This window comes from Diorhabda sublineata, chromosome X, assembly GCF_026230105.1.
Source record: "Diorhabda sublineata isolate icDioSubl1.1 chromosome X, icDioSubl1.1, whole genome shotgun sequence".
In the NCBI taxonomy this organism is placed as follows: domain Eukaryota; kingdom Metazoa; phylum Arthropoda; class Insecta; order Coleoptera; family Chrysomelidae; genus Diorhabda; species Diorhabda sublineata.
Genome location: NC_079485.1, coordinates 16064089 through 16089024, shown reverse-complemented (window position 1 = coordinate 16089024; position 24936 = coordinate 16064089). Strand labels below are relative to the sequence as shown.

Genomic DNA, 24936 nt, shown 5'->3' with positions numbered 1-24936 from the left:
GGACCAGACAATGTAATTGCAACTTTAGATCTAGTTCAGTATGAACATCATCGACGGGTTCAGAAATTTAAATTTTGCACTTTTTGAGCAGTAGTTACAATTTAGTTGAAGGCCTACATACGAGGTGTTGCTATTACATAACGAGGATAACTCTACTACAGGAAAAGTACGCATGCACCAAAGGTTTACGACTGTTAGCTATTTAGTCAGAAGTTCACTTTATTGTGTCTGTAAACAAATTAGTGTAGCCGTTGCCCTCATTTGTATAGGGGCTGTTTTTTGTTTTGCCATAAAGATGGAGTAATGGATTGTTATGAAATGACACATGATACTTGGAAAAACTGCCACTGACACTCTTAATTTATTGAAACGAGTGTATTGCAATGAATGTTTGTCGGGTCTACGTATTATTGAGAGGCTTAAGTGTTTTTAAGACGTTGAAGATTATTCGCGTTCCAGTTGCTCTTCTACGTCAGAAACAGATGAAAATGTCTGTAATTATGTACTAGCCAAGTACAACATTCCAGTGTTAGACCACCCACTTTATCGCCAGATCTTGCAGTATGCGTTTTCTACTTCTTTCTTAAGGTCATATCTGAATTGAAAGAACAACATTTAAGTCTGTTCAAGCTGTGAAAGAAAAAGCGACGCGCGTCCTGAAGGAACTGTCAGAAAAAGACTTCCTGCACTGTTTTGAACAGGAGCGATGTAGGAATAGAGGTGGGATATATACAGTGCTTTTCAGATAAAAGTATCCACCTTTAATAACTTTTGTAATACTGGTATTTAGAAAAAATCCAAAAACACGTCAATTTATGTTGGAAGGGGCAAGCATTATGGCTTATTTAAACTTACTGGAAAAGCCACCCCCTCACCCCTAGCAGCATCCCCTTTATTTTTTTAAATTACTTGTCATATTTTTTATGTAAAATTTGGATACTCCTCTTTGAGCTGATTTCCAAAATGTATAATACTTGTAGGTTAAAGTGGTTAGTTTATGAGATAAACAATTTTTCTTTTAAGAGCACAAATTTTACTTATTATTTACTTTCACCTTATTTGCCTGTACTAAAATGGGTTGTACAACAGTTCAAACTCTTTAATCTTTTTAACTGTGCTATTTATTCTACTTAAAAAATCCAAACAACAAAAAACTCTACTTTTTATTAAAGTTTGACATTGTCAACTAGAATTTGTAGTCACTATTGATAGTGTAATTTGATATATTATTTATTTTGTTTCTCTGAAATGGTTTACTCTTTGCAAGAAAGAATTGAAATTGTAGGTTTATACTACCAAAATAATAATTGTGCAAGAGCTGCTGCTAGAATATTTAACGAATTACATGACGGAAGACATGCAACTCATAAGTATGTAATTCAACTGATGGAGAAATTTACCACAACAGGGTCTGTTTGTAATAAAGTGCATAAGCGAGAGGGACTCGTAAATAACGAAGCAATCCAAGTGGCAATTTTAGGGCAAGTCAGCTTAGAGGCTCAACAACCCCAATCGTTGTCAACAATAAGTAGAGCGATCGGTGTTTCATCTTCTACAGTTTTCCGAGTTCTACATAAATTCAAGTACCACCCATACAAAGTTAAGTTGGTGCACGAGTTGAATGAAGATGATTTTGATCGTCGTCTAGAGTTTTGCGAATCAATGACGCAAATTATCAATAACAATCCACAATTGTTAAACAATATTTGCTTTTCTGATGAATGCTCATGGTCATTAAATGGCTTAGTAAGTAGGCAGAATTGTAGATATTGGGCTGAAAGTGATCCACATATTATGCGTGAATTCCATACACAACATCCCCAAAAGTTAAACGTTTGGTGTGGTATCTTAGGTGACCACATTGTCGGACCTTTCTTCATCAACGGAAATTTAAATGGTGAATCATATCTTGAGTTACTCAGGGAAGGGGTTGACCCACGTATTACAACAATAATAGAAAATGATGATAACCTTTCCGAAGATTTACTGGTATTTCAACAAGACGGAGCTCCCCCACACTATGCTATGCCTGTCCGACAATTTTTAAACGAAACATTCCCCGCTCGTTGGATAGGTAGAAGGGGACAGATGATGGAGTGGCCACCTAGGTCACCGGATTTAACACCCCTAGACTTCTTTTTATGGGGGTATTTAAAAACAAAAGTTTATGCTACCCAACCAGAATCTCTGGATGATTTACGAGAGAGGATAGAAAATGAATGTCGACAATTAAATCCAGCCGTATTAAGCAATGTCAGAGAGGCATTTCAAAATAGATTATACCATTGTATGGAAGTGAATGGTACTCATTTTGAACACTTATTGTAACTTCATAATAAATAGCACAGTTAAAAAGATTAAAGAGTTTGAACTGTTGTACAACCCATTTTAGTACAGGCAAATAAGGTGAAAGTAAATAATAAGTAAAATTTGTGCTCTTAAAAGAAAAATTGTTTATCTCATAAACTAACCACTTTAACCTACAAGTATTATACATTTTTGAAATCAGCTCAAAGAGGAGTATCCAAATTTTACATAAAAAATATGACAAGTAATTTAAAAAAAATAAAGGGGATGCTGCTAGGGGTGAGGGGGTGGCTTTTCCAGTAAGTTTAAATACGCCATAATGCTTGCCCCTTCCAACATAAATTGACGTGTTTTTGGATTTTTTCTAAATACCAGTATTACAAAAGTTATTAAAGGTGGATACTTTTATCTGAAAAGCACTGTATATTGAATGTGATAATAAATGAATATACATAATATCAAAATAAATGTTTTATATCATATTAATAGCCACACCTATAATTTCTTTCATCTCATATTTACATTCCGGACTTGAAATATAATATTTCTGCTTCCTCACTTTCTCAGTATCTCATCTCCCATTCTTTTGCAGCTGGATTTAAATATTGTTGTTTTTCTACAAAATTACTTAAAACTGAAATTTCTAAATTATTAGATACCTTCATCTCTTTGTTCCTTACAGTGAAATAAATTGAAGCATGTCGTTCTAACTGATCTCGTATTATTATTTTTTATTTATATTATATTTTCAATTGTGAATTGTTATGTTTCTAACAAATTATTGTTCTATAAATTGTTCTTTCCCCTAGATAATCAACATTTTTCTATCTATTTTCTTAACCTGATTTTTGATTCTGTACTCATCTTCTTTCATTTAGTTTGTTATGGCTCAATTCTAGTCGTGTTGTAATGTGTTCACAAATATTCCCCATATTTTGGTTTTTGGATATTTTTATTAGGGGCTTGATGTATTTCAAATAAAAGAACACATTATATTACCTGGAACCCGATCTAATGAGAGTTCACGCCAAAACTGATGAATATCTTTTACTGAAGGATGTTGATTGGAGGATAACATGTAGTTTAGATATCAAATAAGTAAATGAACCATGGACCAAGCCCATACTATAAGTACAAGTTATCAGTCGAAAAGAAGATTGCGCAGCTCAATTTGTGAAGAAAACAATTTTTTTATACTCTCATACTTAAGAACACTAGGAACGTATTCCAGGTAGCACGACATTAATAGGTGATATTTCATCGGTGTCGTGAAGTGACCAAAAACTGACGTCAATTTGTCGTCACTCAATTACATCATTTTTCACGTAATTCGTATAACGTGTGGTATATAACGTGCATGCCTATGGTATGAATATATTTTATTTCTCTCTTATTAATCTGTGATATACATCATCATTATCATCTATCAGCCATCTTCCATCCACTGCTGGATATAGGCCTCCTCTAGTTTAAACCATCTATCTAAATCATGATATACATACATGACAATATTGTCAGCTTTCCTTATATTGGGTTTGTAGGAAAACTAGTACCTACTCTTTGATCATTCACATGTCAATGCCATCAAAATCGATCGACTCTTTATTTTTTGTTCACAATACTTTAAATTTCGCGGTTTACTATATACTGTCGTGTCCCGTGCCTTCGCCTAACGTAACTCACATAAAACTCACAAAAAAACCCAAACCGAAAAACTTTTTTACTCACTACAGCTCTATTTTCGTTTTCTTCTGGCAAATGTTGTTCGCTTTTCGTTCTCTCCAGTCAAGATAGCAAACACAACCCCACGCAACCCTTAAAATCCCAGCCCTGCAGAGGAGCAACTCCTATATCCGGGCTAATTTCAACAAATCTTCCTCCTGTAACAAATTTTCTTTATCCTACCAAAAAATTCTTCTAGCAAATCTCTCTCCTTCGTCTAACGTGAAATGTGTAGTTTAAATTAGAATTTAAATTAAATTAGAAGATTTAATACTTAAACGAGCAAAGATCTTTAATATTCATGTACGATGGAGCTCCACCGCACTTTGATAGAAGGTGTCGTAATTGGTTGAAGACACAATTGGAAGAATTGAAAGACAGAAATTGAATTCTATTTTATGTTATTAGCCTATTTTCATCTTGTCATTTAATTAATATATTTATTATTACTTTATACGAGCATCGATTATTACTTCATCATTTTCAAATCAAATTATTCCGAAAACGGTACATAGTATCAAGTTTTATCAAGAATACCATTTTAGTGTAAAATTAAATGATATTAAGTTCACTTGAAATATTGCTTAATAAATCTACTAAAATTAAAAAAGTTATTTTCAATAACGAACCGTGTAACTAGCGCTCTCTTTGAGAGTCAGACATAAAAACAAATTCATTAGTTGTATCAGCTTCCAAAACATATTCGTATAAAATTTTAATACAATGTTGCCAGTAGTTGCGGAAAAATCATAAAAAATGTGTATATTTTTTTCTTTAAAGCCCTTTATCTTGAATACGAATGGCGCTACGAAAATTTTTTACTGAGCAAATCCAAAATATATCTCTATCTATCCTAGGGACCAGATCACATTTTTGCAAACACCCTGTATAGTAGGTATTTTTACTGGTAAAACTAACGTTTTGTTTTGTCCTATGAAGGACGTTAAAAAATGACGCGTTGGGCTGTGTCATGTGATTTTACGTCATCAGGATGTGATTTTTTTGGTCATATGACGTAAAAAATGACTAAATATTCACGTGAAAAATACGAGACTAGGCTACCTGGGATATTTAAGACTTCTTTCAGTTTTATTATGATTCAGTTCATCCGAATCGTTTATTTATAACGTTTTATAAATTAAAACCTAATTGGTTTGCTTTACCTTCACTTTTAAAAAAAGAACGATGGATTTAGAACAAAAAAAGTTTTAATTTATATTAAATATAAAGCTAATAGTATCTAATTCGCTTATTTTAATAAAAACAATGACATATAAAATTATCCTGATTAGTTTTTAATCACGCAAGGTAGGTGTCAAATGAATGTTTTTTCGAAACTGGACAGGGAAAAAACAACTTTCAATTATGAATATTGTCGTTTTTTTATATGACAATAGAAAATAGTTGTTCATAATAACATTTGGATCAAGTAATTATATTTAGAGATCTGACAACCATGGTTAGCGTGTTTCAACGGGACATCACACTGCAATAAAGACAATCAGGCGCACGTTTGTGCAAAATCAATATAACGCTGCAAATTTGTGTTAGGTTAACAAATGAGTACAGAAATGGGTTAAGTTAGGTATTATCTGTTATTCAAAAATAATTTAAAAAATATTTTCATAAATTTGGTTTAATTTTTATATTTCATAAGTATAATCTATACAAGTATTTTCTCATTGAGTTCTCTTTATTGAATTAGCATTCAAGTTTTGGAACAGATTTCTGCAATAATTTAACTGTGTAAATTCACTCGACATGTTCACCAATATTAAATCCTTACCATTCAAACCAATTTGTTCGTTAGAAGATAAGCTTTACAATTATAGCGGAGTATATTTTGTTCATCTGAAGACTACAAAAGCGCAATAAGTCCATCACTCACTAATACTAAAAAATCTCTGTTTGCTGTGGTATCTATAACAACAAATACTCTTTTCACTTCTCTTTCTGAATCGATCTAGAAGAGCTTCAGTTGATGTATAGACACCTGGTCAAAAAGTGTGTTACTGCTATCCATTTTGACTGCCACACCACTGATTCATTTGTAAAGGTTTTAAGCTAAATGTTCGTTCTGACGTAATTCTAAATTGTACATATAGTACGAGACCTCTTTGCTGCAATGGCAGGATCCCATAGAGTTCGACTTATTGCACTGTGAATAATACGCAGAGCAGTCTTCTCTAGAGTAAAAACCCTTTGAAGTCTGCTAGAGTTGTCCCATAGAGAGATACCATAAGCCAGATGACTGTGGGTCCAAGCCAAGTAAATCGAGCGCAAATACTGCTAATAGAGGAGCGCAATTGTTTCATTGCAAAAAGCTGTAGTCAGCTTTTTGAGCATAGTGAGTCTATTTGCTTTCCCCAATTGATACCGGGGTCTAATGTGATTCCCAACAATTTCATAGATTCCTCTCTGGTACCTCGTTTTGCAGAACTAAATGTTATATTTTTTAGATTTTGCTCTGTTTATTTTCAAGATTCAGCTACTAGATTCTCGATGCTGACGTTTTCATCCTTTTTGTTAGGAATATAGCATCGTCGGCAAATAAAACTTTATATATATATATATATATATATATATACATATATATATATATATATATATATATATGTATATATATATATATATATATATATATATATATATATATATATATATGTATATATATATATATATATATCAGAAACAATAGTGGTCCCAACACTTAAACCCGAGTGACTCGGACTAGATTCACAGTTTACGTACTGCTGTCGATTTTCGAAATAAGATTCAAGCCGCTCCAACTCTATCTCGGAATCAATAGTGTTCCATCTTATACAACAAAATGTGTGAGTTATAGAATTATAGTATTTTTATGGTGAGAAGTGGTTTTCATCCACTGATGTTATGATTACATCTAGAGCATTGAAAACCCAATCAACTTTGAACTTTATAGTTTCGTCACATTCATAATCAAAATGTTTTTTTTTTATTTTTCGCAGTTTTACACCTCTTTGTTTTTTGAATTTAGGTTCTATGTCTAAGCTGGATGCTACTTCTTCAGCATTAATCAATATGAGATTGAATTTAGTGCGTACTCTCATTTGGAAAATATATTATTTTCGAGAAATTTGGTATCCCTCGTTTCAACAAATGAAAATAAAATAAGAAACAAATAAAAAACAATGTCATAGGTAGCAATTCCTTACGGCTTTTTTCTAATATTATAAATTTTGTTTTGAAAATGTGGTTTGTTGCTTTTGTCTTTACTTTGGAGTCTATGATTTTTGTACCACATGTCTTTGCCCTTATACCTGAAAACGCTACCTAACATGAAATATTCAAATGAGACTACATATAAACTGTAGTACTGTGTATCCGATTCTATCGCAGTAGAAACATTGGAAAGTTAGAGAAATGACTATTTGCTCAAAGATATGACGTCGAGTCCACTACAAACTTGTGACTTGTTTATATCGACTGTTGACGTGGGTACTAGGCGGTAGCTGATTATTGGAGAACATAAATGCCGTTACAACATTTTTAAACGAAGGGTAAATATCAACAACCCTACGGTGAACTGTAGTTCGCCGGGTTACAACTTAAAAAATGTCCTATCGATGGTCATTACTCATTTTAATTCAGTTCATCTGATCATTTTTTATGGTTGTCTGAATGAATGAAAGTGTGCGAGACTTTTTAGATACAACTTAATTGATTTCTTTCTTAATACTGTAGGTTAAGGTATCGAATACATATTATTGTTTAAACCTTAAGTATCTCAAAAACATCTAGATGTGAATGTATAAGTTGATTTATTCGGTAGAAAAAGATAATATAATCATTTTCAAAATTACAAATAAAAATATGATATTCTTCTATCGAAATAAATATTATTATTATTGAAAAAATAAATTTTATCTTGTTTTTATCATGACTAGACAGACAAATAAATGCTTTTTATTGCTAATATTTTAAATAAACATAATATATTACTTATTCTAGTGGAATATTATTATATTTACTTTATCTTTTTTGTTCATTTCAAGTCGACATTACATGGTTTACTAATTAAACTGAGAAAACACGTGTTAAAATGAATATATAATCTTTTTTGACATAATCGCCGTTTATTAGATCAATGCATTTTTGTACACGGTGAACCATCTTCTCTATTCCAGTAAAAGTCGTCGCTGCGCTACGAAGACAGGTTAGAACATCTTCTTTCAGCTCGTTGGTTGTGGAATGCGTCTCTCCCAAGTGCTTCTTTAATTCAGGAAAAAGATATTAATCACTGAGGTCCAACTCTGGGCTTTAAGGGGGTGTGAGACAATATTCCATCTAAATTTGTACTATTCGACTTCTCTGCATCATTTGGCCATCAGTAAATCGCAATTTATGATTTTTATTACTCGAGGACTGATTCAAACCCCAGCACATACATGAAGTTGCAAAAGTTCACCACACACACAACAAATTATTTTTGCATAATGTATCCTTTATTTTACATTCTTTGTTAAACATCTATTTAAAATATGTTCATATGTACAAAAACGCAGATGCACGTGTCGAGTGTCTTCAAGGTTTCTCGACGGACGTATTGATAATTACAAAAGTCTGTTCACTTAAACTGAAATATTCAGTGGCATAATGGCATTAATAATTTTAAATCGATGGTGTGGTTAATATGTGGTCGATAATGTATTTGAAAAATGTATATGTTGAAATAAATAAATTGGAAAAAGGATAATATTAATTCACGTAAAAATGACCGCCAACACGATTATCAATCAAGAAGTTTATTGAAAAATGTGTGAAATTTGATTTATTACCCAAAAAGACAGATCTTACGAAAGAAGGGAAAATTCAATATAAATTAATTTGCTTCCTTGCCGGAATTTACCCAATGCTCTTGTAAATATACGCATGCATAATTCCAAGAATTATTTACACTGGCAGCATCAAAGTAACATTACCGATGACGATTCAGATCAAGCGCAGCTAAAATAAAGGGTCAACAACATTTACTGTCACTTCATAGTTTTTCAACAATTTGGCAACATCAGTTATGACTACCAATTCGATCAACGACGTGCATAGGGTTTATATTTACCAAGTGTGGTTGAATTTAGTATACTTATTTAATGGTGGCTTTTCATTCCACCATGTACACTACGCGTGAATAAAAAAACGGCCATCCGAATTTTTCAATTTGTATCTCATGGGTAGCTATTGCATAAGCTGAAGGATTTCCCAAAAAACTCAAAAAATTAAGAGCTAAGAACAAATCATAAAGTTAGTGAATTGAGAAAATTGTTATACACAGCTCAATCAGAATTTTTGACAATATGTATGTTTTTGGAGCACTTGGGAAGTGGTCTATCGGCAGTAATTGTGAAGAGTTCATTTCAATCGAAAAATTATATTTTTTGGCATTCTTGGGAGATATGGTCTCGGAAAAGGATGAATGAAAAAGATTTTTATATTTTGACGGTCTGGATGTCGTCTTTGGTTTTCAAACAATTTGAACGTTTTTCTTATTCTACATAGATTTAATCTAGACTTGTAGGTGCGAGTTGGATTGATGGTTTTGGTGCATCAAAATTGGTTTGGGACACGATGTTTGTGTAAGATGAAGGAATCATTAGGATTTGTAATAGATATCAATCCTTATTATTATTTATTCTACAAATCAATCTTTTTTTATTAAAACTTTAAAGTTTTGTGGGTAAAATAATGGAAAAGGAGTCAATTTCTTTGAAAGAATCTTATAGTGTGAACCAAAATTTCAATGACATAATATACACTACTCAAAATCGATCTATATCCTGACTTATTTTGGTAAGTTTTTTCATAACTAACTAGATTATTTTTACAAAAAAATATCAACAAATCAACCAATACCCGAACTTTAAACTTTTCCGTAGAAATACCAATTATTTTTTAATATAATTTATCAAAAAAATCAGGGCCTATGTGTTACGGCTAATATACGAGGTATATCCACAATGTACATTCCGTTTCTATTCTGTTTTGTGTAATCGCAGTTCCGAGCATGTGTAGCAGTTTCTCTGACTCAAGCAGAAGAAATGTAAGCTATTTTCATATCATGAAAATACCGTTGCTTGTGAAATCGGATCTGTGATTCGATTTCTAAGCATAAAGAAAGTTAAACCAAGAGAAATTTATCGGCAAATCTGCGAGATTTACGGAAAAAATGCTAAGAGTGATTCAATGATTAGAAGATGGGTCAGACATTTCAGTAAAGGACGTGACACATGTGAATGCCCGTCTTTGGTTACTGATTTACGCAATTGAAGAGAAGCTTAAGCAAAACAATGAGTTTACAATTAGTGCTATTGCTATGGAATTTCCGCAAATCATTACAAATTCATGACGTCGTTACTGAAAAATGGAAATTTCGAAAATTTTGCTCAAGTTCGGTACCGAAAATTCTGAATAACAGATAAAACAATGAATGAGTAGTGCAGTTTATTTTTTGACACGCTACAATGAAGATTTTCTTTCTAGGATAGACACGGGGGATGAAACTTGGGTATCTTAAACCACTCCTGAAACTAATCAATGGAAATAGAGAAACATTTCGTCCCCCACGAAAGTTAAGCCTAAGGAAATCTTGACACCTGGAAAACACATTTACACCGGTTTTAGGGTAGAAAAGGCATTTTGCTTATTAATTTTTTATAACGAGACGAAACAATGTTTGCTGTCTACTGCGAGACCATTAAGAAATTTCGCGAATATAGAATAAGCGCAGAGACTTACTGTCAAAAGTGTTTTAATCACGATGCCCGACCACACACTGCGTTGAAAAAAAAACTTTTACAGGAATCTGACTGGAACGTGTTTAATCATCCTCCGTGCAGCTCGGGATACAATTTTTTGGTGGTCAACACTTCAAGGTAGCGAGCTGAAAAAACATATTACTCCATGCTTAAAAATACAGCTTCTATGAAGAAGACATACAAAAACTTATGCCACGCTATGGCAAGTGACTACAAAATTTCTGAAGCTATGAGCACAATTAGTTTAACAGCTGCAGATTTTTGTACTATAAATATATTTTCTGTATCTGTACACGTTTTTTACCATAACCAAACAAAACTCACTATTTTTTATTTACACTATAGATTCAGACATAAATTTGTTGTCATATGTAAAAATACTCAATTTCTGAAATATTCAAACACAATTTTCTTCTAAATCCCCAACCTATTAAAAAATGTAATCCTCATTTATTTGGTTCACTATTTTAGTTGAACGGTTCCGAATCGACTTCTCTGTGTACTTAACAGTTATAATTTTGATTTTTCCAATTTAATAACATTACTAGGAAAATTTATTTATCACCAGATCATTTTTTATCTTGTGTCAATATTTATCAGAATCAAAAATATTTTCATTTTTACAAATATCATAGAATGGTGATGTATTTTCAGTTCCTAAGATTATGTACTCGTTTGATTATCGTTTATATATCGTTGTTCATAGAATGAACTAGCATATCGTAAATCATATGAATATTTATAGTGTACAACAATTACTAAGGATCATAAGTATTTTATTTCAATTCTTTAATTTCCTTATTCCAATTTCTTTCTTTTTTCTGTAGTATGTTTTTTGCCATTTTCACAGCATAGAAACAATCAATTCTGTCTTTTAAACAAATACAAGGGTTGTTTCTTTCAATATCCAATGGGCTGTGTGGAAAAGATGGGTGAATATACGAAAAAGATTTTATTACCAAAGGTAAGGTACAATACAGCTTATTTCTCTACATTATCACCTTGACGATTAAGCCATTTATCACAACTGTAAACAAGCTTTGCAATACCCTTTTCAAAAAATGTAGCCGCCAATAATTGGAAGAGAGTTGAAGTCCAAGGTGAAATTTTTCCTTGGGACAAAATTTGAATCTAAAGAAGGTGTTGAAAATGCAGTGCGACAATTTTTTACATCTAAGCCCAAAAGAATAGTTTTCCCAGGACTCAAAGAGCTTACTAAACGTTGTGTTAAAACCATATAAAACAATGGGCTATACTTCGAATATACAGGCTATTTTTTTTATACATTTATAATAAACAAAGTGAACATTGGAAATCGACATTATTTATGAGACACCCTCTATATAATTTTTAATAAATATTAATTCAATTTACACAATATTTGTGTAAAATTTCTTCAAAAATTCAATTACAAGTTTTCTTAGTAATCATAATATAGTTTATGTCTAAAAGGAACAAAGTAAGCGTTCAGTCACATGGTATTCCATTTTTTAAAGAAGTGTAAACTTATTTTAACACATTGCCTTCGACTATCTATGTGTTAAAAATAATTCCAATCAGATATCATTTCTTGTAGAGGAAGCAACTGGATTTAATAATTTACTGTTCAATTAAAAAATATTATTAACCATATTTTTATGACAATCTTAATTACAAATGCTAAACAATAAAATAAAAAAAATATAGAATAAGAACAGTTTTAATTGTAGATAATTTGATAGGAAAATTCTTTTCAAGCTAGTCAACATTAGTTATTGATAAAAGTAGTGAAATCCTAAGTGATTATCATTAATAAAGTATTCGGCTTTTTACAATAATTCATTTTATCTCCAGTTAAATATTAATGAATATCCAACTGACCGGCTACGTTGAACCGATGGTACCGGTAAAGTGGGGGACACACTATTACAAGTAGTATTCAACACAGAACTTTGTTATTACAATTTGAACAGTGTTGAACTTACCGTAACGTATAAAATAACGGACAACGTGTACCGGTATTTTTATCTTCAAAATGTTAACGCTAGACGAGGATTTTGAAATAAAACTACCTTCAAAATATAGTAATGAATTTAATAGTGCCGACTATAATCTGACCAAAATTCTCCTAGAACCTTCAGAAACTGATGGTAGTAAAATAGCGGTTTCTGATCCAGAATATGAACAATTTTTAGCCGACGTTTGGGTTGGAATTGTATTGACTCTCATGGTGCTAAGCTGTGTTTGTTTTATGTGTTCGTGTTTGATTTACCATAAATTCCAGCAGTGGAAAACTAGAGGTGAGTTTTTCTTCTATCAATTTCATGAATATACTATATATTTTCTGATACTCTCGATTTAGAAAAAGACTTTATGTGCAGATTAGAACGTTCATTTCATTGCATTTTAACAATATTTGGAAGATTCTTTTATGGTACTTTTTTAATGGGTATTACTGAAATTTGTGTCATTTTCTTCGTAAAATAGCAAACTACAACGATTTTCATTTGAAAGTAGTTTTTATTTCAAAGTAATATAGAAATTTTTTCAAAAATAGAGAGACTACTACATTTTTCTTGGTCATAATACTGAAAAAAATGTGGATCTAGTTACACTATTTTTTAAAATTAACCTTTGAAATAAAATAATCCATCATCCTGTTGTTGATTGCTATTTTCCGGATACCTGTTGGCAACCGTTCCTTTTTCCTTCATATAATCTGTAATTTATCGTTGTCGGTTTGTTTTACTACAAAATCGGCTTCTAAAATGTGGTTATATTTGAATAGTGGAAAATAAAAACAATAACACAATTGAAATATGTATGACAAAATGAAAATGTCGAAAACAAATAACACTTCAACCATAATGACGTCAAAAAATTCAATCCCATTTCCATAATTTTGTATTCAAAATCTTTTATGACACATCATTTAAACGATTATTAATATTAAATTTTATCATAAAATTTTGTGCAGTTGTTGGTTCTGATAATATAGGAAATAGTCACAACGTGCGATTTTATCGAAATCCAATTATTTTAACATCATATTAAAGATATAGTGGCATATCAGTAATGTATGTTTCTCTGACGGAGAGATTCATATCTTAAAAATTTGATTTGTTCCAAACACTTTTTATCTAGTTAGACGTTGATTGCACATTTGCATATTTTAAATCTGTACAACAAGAAAAAAACTATCGATTTAATGAAAATTAAATTCACATATTCATTTCGATAGAAAATAGACCTTGAGACAATCGATTCTTTATATGACATAATTAAAACAGAAGATTTGTTTGTCCACCACGATAATATGACTCACATGACTCGAAAAGACTCTTAAAATGACCAAACATTAGTTGGGAACGGAAGTAAATTACCTGTTTAAATAATCCTATAAGTTCTATTTTATTGCCTGTTTGAAGCTACTCTTTACTAATGTCTAATATAACCTATAAAATCTCCAACAATTTATCAGCAACTTACCTGTTAATGATTCTACAATTTGACATAATTATGTTATACAGGGAGAGTTTGCATGTACGTACAACAAAAATGGCTTAAATATTACATCATACTTGTCTAATATAGACAAACACAGAAAAGACAATGTCATGTTATAATATTTACATGATTCCTTTCGCAATTCAGTGTAATATACAGAGCAAAAGTATTGATATCTCTCAATAAAATTTACCAACTTGCAAAATGTCGTCAATCTCAATGTTTAAACCCATTTCATCAGATAGTAGGAAAATGAACACTTTTGACACTGGTATTATACTGTCAAGTAATCGATGGTTTAATAAAAATTGTAGTATTATGAGAGAATCATTTAATTACATTTTCAACTAGCAAAAAACCAGTTGAAATGGAATTACTGTTTGAATAAATCATAAATTATTATTCAATTAACACTATTCCCGATACAGATGATTCAATAGTACATCGGGCGTGATGTAATATCTAGAAGGTTCTCAATTGAGAATAAAATATTACAAATAGATTACAATTAAAGAAGAAATTAAATCGAGGATAACAGTTTATATATATTATAGCCTCGTGTTTACGTTAAAGTTGTCACGTAATCTCTTTTAGGTAGGTTCGATGTTGATGTTTCCTTCGTTATTAAATACGTATAAAAACTGTTCGGCGATACTCAACATAATGCCAATATGACACTATAAAGTCATTTCAATGATGAGTATTTCTTCTAACAGAAGATTTTTCTTTCACGATCTCTGATTAGTCATACTATTCAAATCCACTAAACTCCATTCAACGGGAGTTATATAATACAAGTCCACGGATGAACTGATAAAATTTGAATCATCTAAATTAATTCTGATGCCACTTGTTTCATTTTGAAGTTAAAATTTCTTTATGGAAGAGAATTAATCAAAAACTAGTGTAGACACCATGGGAAATACTGAAAAATGAAAGTGTTAATATCACGTCTCAGATTAGGTCATTTGAAATTAACACGTTCCTATTTGTTTAACAGTGACGAAGAAACAAAGTGCGATTTGTGTAATACAAAATTGACTTATATAATTAACTATCCTAAGTACTATGAGGTGTACAGTCACTTTTAATTTGAGTGAAACTCATATAATTTTAAAAAATTATAGAATACTTGAAAACAATTATTCTTTTGCTTTTTCGCTAATTACCCACGTGATTATGTATTTTTGGAACATTATGAAAAAATTAATAGATATTAATCGATAATTTGTCTTATTTTGAGAAACTGTAATTCTCACTTTTATACTTATATTTTTCATGACAAAGAGAAAATAATACTGAGTCATCCACAAGGTGTTTACATGAATATATTAAACGCGTTATGTACAAATTGAATTTGTAGTTTATTAAAACTACTTTTTAAAAATAATTTCTATTTCTACAAACTAAAAGTGAGACCTTACAACTCGAAAGCTAAAAAATATATAATTATGACATTAAAATATGTTATCATGAAAAGTATCTATGGAGTTTGTCAATATTATTGGAAATGAAATATTTTCTGTTTTTGAATGTCTAAAGCACTTTGAATGTTTAAATTCGTCTAAATTGATAGAATGTAGTTGAATTGGTTACATTTGAAATTTTGATATTTCACTTGAAAACGTTAAATTTGAAAAGTTTATTAAATTGAGTTCGGTTTGATAATTTTCAAAATGTTTAATTTTAATACCGTTTATGTCCACTTCACATTCTGAGTCAAGTTCTAAAAAAAAGTTCCCTGAATTGGAAAATTGTCTTTATTAGATGCGCATTTTTTATTAACTACAATTATTTCAGGAGATATTAGAATCCCATGGTTTTTCTCTAATTTTTGGATTCGTAATTTTGGCATTCGGATAGCTAACTGTTGATATGATGAGACGTTCTTGAAGTAACGGAGCATTTGAATTTCACATGCGGTTTCTTCTTGAATGATGACGGGTCTATTCTGGTTGCAAATGTATTGTTCGGATGAGACTTCTTCACAATTCTCGTCAAAAAACATAGGAAAGGTCATTTAGGATGAGGAATTTTGCTTGAGGTAAAATTACTTTAAAGTAATTCTGAATGGGTACAGGCAATGAGTATATGTGGAAATAATTGTAGATTTCGCTTTTTACTATAGAAATTTCTAAGATAAATACTATTTTGCATCCCTTGGTATAACATTTTATTTCTCTGACCTTTTCATATAAGAGAATATTTTCTACTCTCGGTTCAAATGGAAGCTTATCAAATTTCAATTCTCATTCAAAATCTTAATTTCATTTAAAAGTTCTCAATGTTCAATTATTGAATTATGAACTGTATTTAATTTTGAAAATGTGATAGCTACTTCGATTTTCTTTAGAATTTGTAAATTAATTGATAAGTTGGAGCGATTTGAGAAACCAGTGTAGCAGTGAGAAAAAGTTTCAATTTCCTCTATTCGTTTCAATAACGTTTGTTGGTTTTGTGCCAATGTGTTTGTATTGTTTTTAAAAATGTTAATAGAATTTTGAAGAAGTGTTATTTGTGAATTAACTATATTTTTTAATTTCGGTTGATTATCAGAGTGTGTTAATTGCTTTATCGTATTTTTCTGCATCGTTTTAGTCTAGATTGCCCGTTAAAGATTCAATTATTGAGCCAAGTCCATTTATTAATCCTCTTTTGATTCTTATATTGAAAACTGGATTTATTTGATTTAACTGAGTTTGTATTTTTTGTTCCATATTTAAGATTAGGTTGCATATACTCTGAAATTAATTAAGACCTATTTATCTTCATCTCTTGGAAATAACTAATAATAAGTAACTAGCGTTGCTAATTACCCAAGAAATTGGGATGATAATTGTTTTGTTTGGATGGAGTAATTCTCGGTGTTGATTTGTAAGGTTGATTATTTAGAGTATTATTTCTACTCTGACTATACATCAAATTCTCTTCTTCTATAACTAAAGACATAGCTACTTCTAAACTGTCTGGGTTTCTCAAACGTACATTATTTTGCAATTGACCAGTTAAACCTTTAATAAAAGTTTTAAGTGCTAAATCGTTATAATTTTTATTGCTTTTTCTGCAAGAGGATCATTTGAAGCGTTTAATTTTGAAATTACAAAGCTACGTTATTCCTGACATCGCATACCGAAATTGTATGGTGTTTCATTTTTCAATGGTCTCAAAACAATTAAATCTTGCACTAAGCAATCTATATTTCTTTGATCTCCAAAATATAATTGAAGAGCTTGTTTTATTTCAGCCCATGTTCGTAATTCAGTTCTTGATCCTATAAGCATTAAAGCCCTGCCTGCTAATTTACTCAATAATGCGCGTAATAAAATACTATTTAATTGCGGATTTGTTGCATCGTAAAATTGAGAAAGTAATGTGTCACAGTTTCTAGAAAATTATTAGTATGAGAATTACCCTCGTATTGTGGAATAGTTACAATATATAATTTTAATAATTGATAGTTTGGATTAGCCATTGTTTCAATTTCTGATATACCTATTACTTTTTTCTTCTAAAGTTATACTAGAACTAAATAAATCTGTTAACTCTTCTAGAATTGAGTCATTCATCAACTAATTTCAATTATGTTACTATAAATGTTTTATTTTCATAAAAGTATATAAACGTAAAGAAAAAGCGAAAATTTATTTTGGAAAAGGAAAAATGAAATGTTTTTCGACTTACAGTACTATGAAGAAAATGTTCATTCTTCTCCAAAAGAATCTGGGCAATGTGGTCCCTCTTTCCTGGACTGGAATCTTGAAGTTTCTTGAAAACCACAAAATAACACAAGGTTCGAGATTGCAAACAAACCGTAGATACGGACAGGTGTCAGATTTTTGTTGAACCAATTTGCAATCCTACTGACTGCGCCAATTAAATTTGTAGTTTATCAAAATTACTTTTTAAAAATAATTTTTATTTCTACAAACTAAAAGTGAGACCTTATAACTCGAAAGCTAAAAAATATCTAATTATGACAATAAAATATGTTATCAAGAAAAGTATCCGTGGGATTACAATTCAGCAGTCTAGCGGTGTCGGGTTACTAGAAGCGTTCCCATAACTTACATGATTGCATTACTGCTGTACCAAAAAAATCAATTCAATTTTGTCATAAAAAACCCGAATTCAAAACTATTTAGTAAAATAAAATCCATGTCACATTATATAAAATTACTTCTTCTTCTCCTTATTTTTCATTCTGCCCTCTCTAGAGCGTCGAAAATGTATTTATTATCCATTCACCCATTTCCTCTATCTTTTCTTGTCATGTATATAATTCGACTCGATTGCGTTTATTTTACTATTTTATTGTTAGATGCCCACGTTTCACTTCCATATATAGCTAAAATTTTATTGTATAAATAACGTTCAGTTTTACTTTCTTATTGAACACTGCTTTATCTAGACGTACCTGGCCCAACAAAGAAAACTAAAAAATATTGGAAAAAATATATTTAATTTTCAATATAATCTCCTTTTAGCTCCATACACTTCTACTAGTGATGTTCAAAAAGTTTGATACCCTTTTTTATAATAAGAATCGTCAAGCTCCTAGAAATCTGAAATCTGGCATAGGCATAGAGCTCATGAGGTAGCAATTCAAACTTTGATACATTAATTTTGGCCCTTGCAATAATGGATGAGTGAGCGGCCGTTTTTGCAGGAGTTCTTAGCTCAAATACTGCAATAAGTTCATATAATACTCGCCGTTGATAATTTTTCTTATTTCAAGATAGTCAATGAAAATGATCCCACATTGTCTGCAGATGGAATGGTTCTTTGGCCGGTTCTCCCTTTTAGGACCATCGTTTTGATTGTTCTTTTGTTTCGGGTTTGAGTGATAGACCCATATTTCATCCATGGTTATGAAACGGCGCAAAAATTTGGCTTTATTTCAGTGAAACTTTGCCAAACACTCGATAGAAACATCTTTACGATGCTATTCTTGTTCCATTGTGAGCAAACGCGGTACTATCTTGCGTACAGCTTTCTCATATCCAAATTTTCAGTTAATATGCGATGTACCGCATGTTTACAAATTCACTGAAAACATTCACTATTGATGGCTGCCAAACATATACTGAATAACGTGGCGTCTTCAAACTTGAAACATATGATGCATATTTGTGTACTTTCTAATACAGTGATATTTTTCAAACCACTACCGTCATCTCTAAGTCAGGCCAGGTCCTTCTGGGACCATCCTCGTATATTTGTTGCTTTTTTTATTCTGTTTGTAACTTCCGCTTCTATATTCAAAAGTTGTGACTTGTTCTTCTTTTGCTATTATTCAGACTTTGCTTCCATTCCAAAAATCAGCCCAATCTTATTTTTACAGAGGAATATTTTTCCTATATATTTATTATGAAAATGACTTTGGAAAGAAAAACCGAAGAGTCGAGATTGGAATTCTAAACGTGCTTAAAATCTTATGTTAATTACTGTTTAAATGAAGCTTTCAAATATCTAAGAAAATTAGTCATTTATTCATAAGAATTTAACTAAATTTTTCATATTTATAATATTTGGTTGTCTTTTAGTGTGTTCAAAAAGATAACGAAAGTATGTCATGTTTGAATTATAATATTTTTTTAAAACTCTATTGTTTACTGTGATTCATAAAATTAATTAATTAAAATTGAATCGTATGTTCTGAGAAGTTTTTGAATTCTCGTATTTTTCTATACTAAATTCGTCATTATTATAGGTTATGTTTGTATGTTTCCAAACAAATATAACGAGTTTTTTTAATATAAAATTATAAATATAAAAATGTTTGATGTTATTAGAGGTGTGAATAATTTTTTCTTCATTTTTGCTCACTGCTTAGTCAGAAATTCTACTTTTGTAAAAAATCTGTAGGCTTACAATCACAGATGGATAACAAAAACATTTTTTGTCTTGATAATCAACGAATATTTGGATAAAGATTCATCGAGAAAATAATTTGTTACCGTTATATTTACTTATATTGAAGGCCCGTCTAGAAGTTGCCAGTATAACCAACTAATTGATTAGCGCTTCTAAATTAACACCGTATAAACGCCCCAATAGCGAAAATGATAACAAGCACGCTAGCAGTTCACTCGCTTTTGAGATATTTAATGATACAAGCGTTCAGAAGCGGAGGAGGTAGTCATGTGACTACTAAAGCTTGTGAATTAGCACGTTATAAGTACCGATCTGCCCTCGTGCGGTGCTTCTGAACACAAACCAGAGAAATGCCCGAAATCAAACTCCCCTACATGCAAAAATTACGGTGGATCGCACCCCGCCTTCCACCCCTGTTGTCCGAAGAGGATGGAAACCTCAAACTTCCACCCGGAAACTACCCCAGTCACCCTAGAAAACCCCAAACTTCATACGATCTTTCTACAGATACCAAAATCCCACAATAATGAATGTCATCCCCACTTTTCGCGCGCAAGTAGCCGAAACGCTCATACCCACTAGCGGCGTGGTACAACTTGTGTGTGGGTACAACTCCAGGAATGCCCGTTTTTGGTTAAACTAAAACCAACCATACCGGCAGACTCCTCGCCGGCTCTCCCTTATCTATAAGATAAAATCCGACTTTCCTCACCCACCCCTCATACACTTTCGTCGATGTTGCAGGTTTTCTGCCGTTTTCTTGCAACCAGGTGAACCGGTTCTCCAGCCATATGGCCGACGATAGGGAATATTGCAGTCGCAGCTGTACCCGTCCGCCTCAAATTAAATTTAGAATAAACACATAAAAAAAACACAAATTTTCCAAAAAATAAAAAAAAAACAAATAAAGCCTCTCACAAAAACAATCCAAGGGCCTTTTTTGCTTATAAGCTTCACTTCGTTTTATTTTGGTCAAAATCTCCCTTTAGAGAGTTAGGCAAACACAACCCAACGAAACCACCACAATCCCAACCCAGAGGAGCTATTCCTATATCAGGACCTACTCAAACAAACCACCTCCCTCACAAAAATCCTCCTTATCGTACCAAAACTTAACCAACTAATCTGTTTCTCTCTCACGTTATAAGTGGTATCTGGATGCTCGGATGGCGCTAGCTGTCACACGCCTTCCGGAAAAAACCTTGATATGGTGGTAATAGGCACACGATATAGGTTCTGTTGCTAAATACCTTATTCTCATTTGAAGTTTAGTTTTTTACTTTCTCATCACAGCATAATTTTTCTTTATTAAAGGGGCTACAAAAGCCAATAGTTGAAAAGATACATTATCAAAGTACATTCTAGCGTCCTCATCTGCTAGAGTAATCGAATCACTAAGAATTTCTCGCCTCCTAATCCAATTTTGATCGCACCAAGTTCCTTTTTACATAACTCTTTTACGCTAATTCTTGAAATTTGTCATAAAACACTGTGTTTTGAATAAATGGAAGACATTAACAACTTCATCTACTGAGCACTTTATTCATACAGTTGACTAGCTCTAAAATTAGCACCAATATAAGCTGCTATTAAACTAGCCACATCTACACTGGCCATTAGCTACCGAAACTTGCAGATTTTTATCTTGTCTCATGTACTCGTACATTTAATTAATCTTGCATTCTCAGTGGAAGTTATAATTGTTTTCGATTTGAAAATGTTTCACTGACATTTGAGGGAAAATGTCATTTTCTATTACTCTCGTGAAAAAAAATATAAAATTACACTTCTACCACTGCCAGACAGTCAGAGTCTTACGAATGGGATTAATGTTGCATCATGCTTTCAAATTCATGCGTTGAAACCATCGTTTTACACTAATTTTCACATGTAGTTCATTCAACAGATTGCAATAGTACTTAGTGTTTATTGTTGTAATAATCAATAGTATTTTTTTTGTTTCTCAAACAACTAATGTCAACACCTTATTGCCCTTATGGATCCTAATTCACTTCTGAGTCAAAGTACCAGGTTTTCACCACTCTTTAGCTTCTAGTTTTGAGTCAGCATCATGTTGATGGATCCTGTTCTCATCCACGCCTTTCAGAATCCTTTTAGTGTCTTCTAAAAGGTTCTAAATATTGCGAGACGCATCCGACTGTGTTTTTGTTCCAGTATTAGCTAATGCAACACCCATTTTGTACACTGTAATCCAAAATATTACTCAGATGAGATGCCGAAGGCTTCTACTAAAGACTTTCGCGTGGATCGTCATTAAGACTTGTCTGACCAGTTCCTACTGTTTGAATCGAAGGTGAAGAGTACTAATACACTTTGAACAATTGTGAATTTATTTGGGTGCCATACCGTACAAAAGTACGAATATTATTACTGCACGATATTCCCAGTTTTTCCTTTATATGACGCAACAACAAAGTATACGAAAAAGTTGACCGATCTACATGAAACTGCACAAGTGTTCATAATTACTTATACAAATATAACCACGCCGCTAAAATCCACACGCCCAGTTTAGGTCAGGGCACAATACTCTATGTTTAGAATAAGATAAAGTGCTTCTATACTTATGGATATTTGTACACATGCTTTATAATATTCGAATAAAGAATTTTGGATATGAAAGAAGAAGACCTCGATGAAGAAAAGTATAAATAATAGTAACATGTATGATAAAACATCTTATAAATAATTTAGAACAGAAGCTCGCCATTGACACCTTGTATACCCTTCATTAAATGACTCACAATAAAAAAACTTGTTTTTCCTATACGTCGTTCATTTTCTAGTTTGATTACTACGTGCAAATTCCTTTGTAGTAATGTAGTAAGTTTGTAGAAATGCTTCAGGCTAAAAGTTACTGTTGGTATGATAAAATTTCCAATGAAATAAACAGGCGAGGTTGTGCAACATTATATCGTATTTTGATAATTTATTAAAATAGTAATTATGAATATATAAGGAGAAAATTTATTGATTTCCTATTAAAATCATAAATTTCATTCTTATTATAAAGATAAATTTTGATTATTGTTACCTTGAGAACATCCTCGCGAATTGTTCTTCGTCATTTAAAATCAGGGCAGGATTAAGCTAGGGGCTTGGGGGCTATAGTCCCGGGCCCCAGGCCTAAGAGGGCCCCATCATTTGGAAATCATTCTGTATTTTTTCATGTGTTGATACCACAAATCTAACGTATTTATATTATTTTGTGAGTTTTTCCGGGTTTCCGAATTCCTTAAGGGGGCCCCGTCATTATTTTAGCCCCGGGCCTTATAAATCTTAATCCGGCCCTGTTTAAAATAGTCAAATAAAAGAATTTTTGTGTAGGATTAATATAGAAGAAACACCATATTTGTTCAATTCCTTCGAAATAATAGTTACATCACACGTTATAGTAGTGCCTAAATAATGGGTACAGATCACCGTCAGTGACCACAGGAAGCCGACCAGTGTGTGGGGTTAGGATATACGTTCTTTCCAAATTAAACCTTTCCGAGGTTTCCATAGACATTCCACAGAATGGCCGTTCTTTGCTCTATTTGCATTTGCTCTATTTATTCGTCGTTTTGTGATCTCTTTAGTTGTAGCTTTACGTGGTTTGGTCTCGTTTTTTCGCACGTAAAATTATTGCTACGTACTCAGCTACGGCGTCCCTGTTCACTTCTTCCGTGATCATTCTCGGTGAATTTTCCGATATTTTATGAAAAATTGCGCGTTGTAAGTTCCAATAATTGGATATGAAGAATGTGTGCTCTGCGTTGTTCGTACCTTGTCCGCAAGCGAAACAAGTGAGGCTCTTTACCTTTCCTCGTTTAAACAGGTAGGATCTAAAGTATCCATATTCTGACAATAGTTTGGATAAATAATAATTCACCTCTCCGTGACTTCTTTATATCCAGCCTTTTGCACATGATGGTGAGAGGCACGCAGCTCATCATCTTTTCCGCATTACGTATTTTCTTGTGTATTCTCCTTCGTTCGAGTGCTAGCGGATGGTTTCCACAATGACTAATACAATTGGCTCTGATAAAAAGCAATATATATATATATATATATATATATATATATATATATATATATATATATACTTATATACTATAAGAGCAGATCTCTTCAGTTCTTTTGAGGTGGATCTCTTTCTACGTAGTCATCTCCATACCTCTACGCCGTACAGGAGTATTAAATTTATGACTGACATGAATCTATCTATCTCTAGTATCTCTAACTAGAATTTTTAAATGATTTCTTCTCAGATTAGACCATAGAATTACAGCTACTTCTTCTATTCTCCTCAGAAAAAGGAAAGTGAAAAAGACTATTAAGACTAACGTCAAGCAGTGAGAATCTTCGATTCGCTTTCTTTAAAACTGGAAATTAATTTTTTTTTGTAATCGATTCCAATTCATACAATCCTATTTCGTATATGAGTTACTTGCTGAATCCTTTTTTAGGGATTAATAATCGATCTTTATTTCTTGAAAAGAATAGAAATCATTTCTGATTCTTCTGAAACAATTCAAATTTTTTCCAGTTCATTTAAAAGAATTGAAAAACATTTTTTAACCTCTAAAGTATTAAGAACGCTTTTTTATTATTTTGGAACCATTTAAAGCAGCCAATGATATATAGAATTGTGTATAGTCTTTTTGACTTTAATCCTTTTAGATGTTTAGCTACTTTCTCGGCTAAACTAGCAGTATAATATTTCCAGACAATTTCCTGAGCTTGACGGTTT

At 31.8% G+C, this 24936-nt stretch overlaps 1 protein-coding gene across 1 annotated transcript in view; it reads left to right on the top strand.

The window, feature by feature from the left end:
* Positions 1-12515: 12515 nt before the first annotated feature.
* The window catches only part of LOC130451563 (protein commissureless 2 homolog), a 46122-nt gene continuing 33701 nt past the window's right edge, over positions 12516-24936 (top strand). The window contains exon 1 of the mRNA XM_056790660.1: positions 12516-13099. Coding sequence (XP_056646638.1) covers positions 12835-13099 — 265 coding nt within the window. The 5' untranslated portion in view covers positions 12516-12834. The remainder of the gene's footprint in view (positions 13100-24936) is intronic.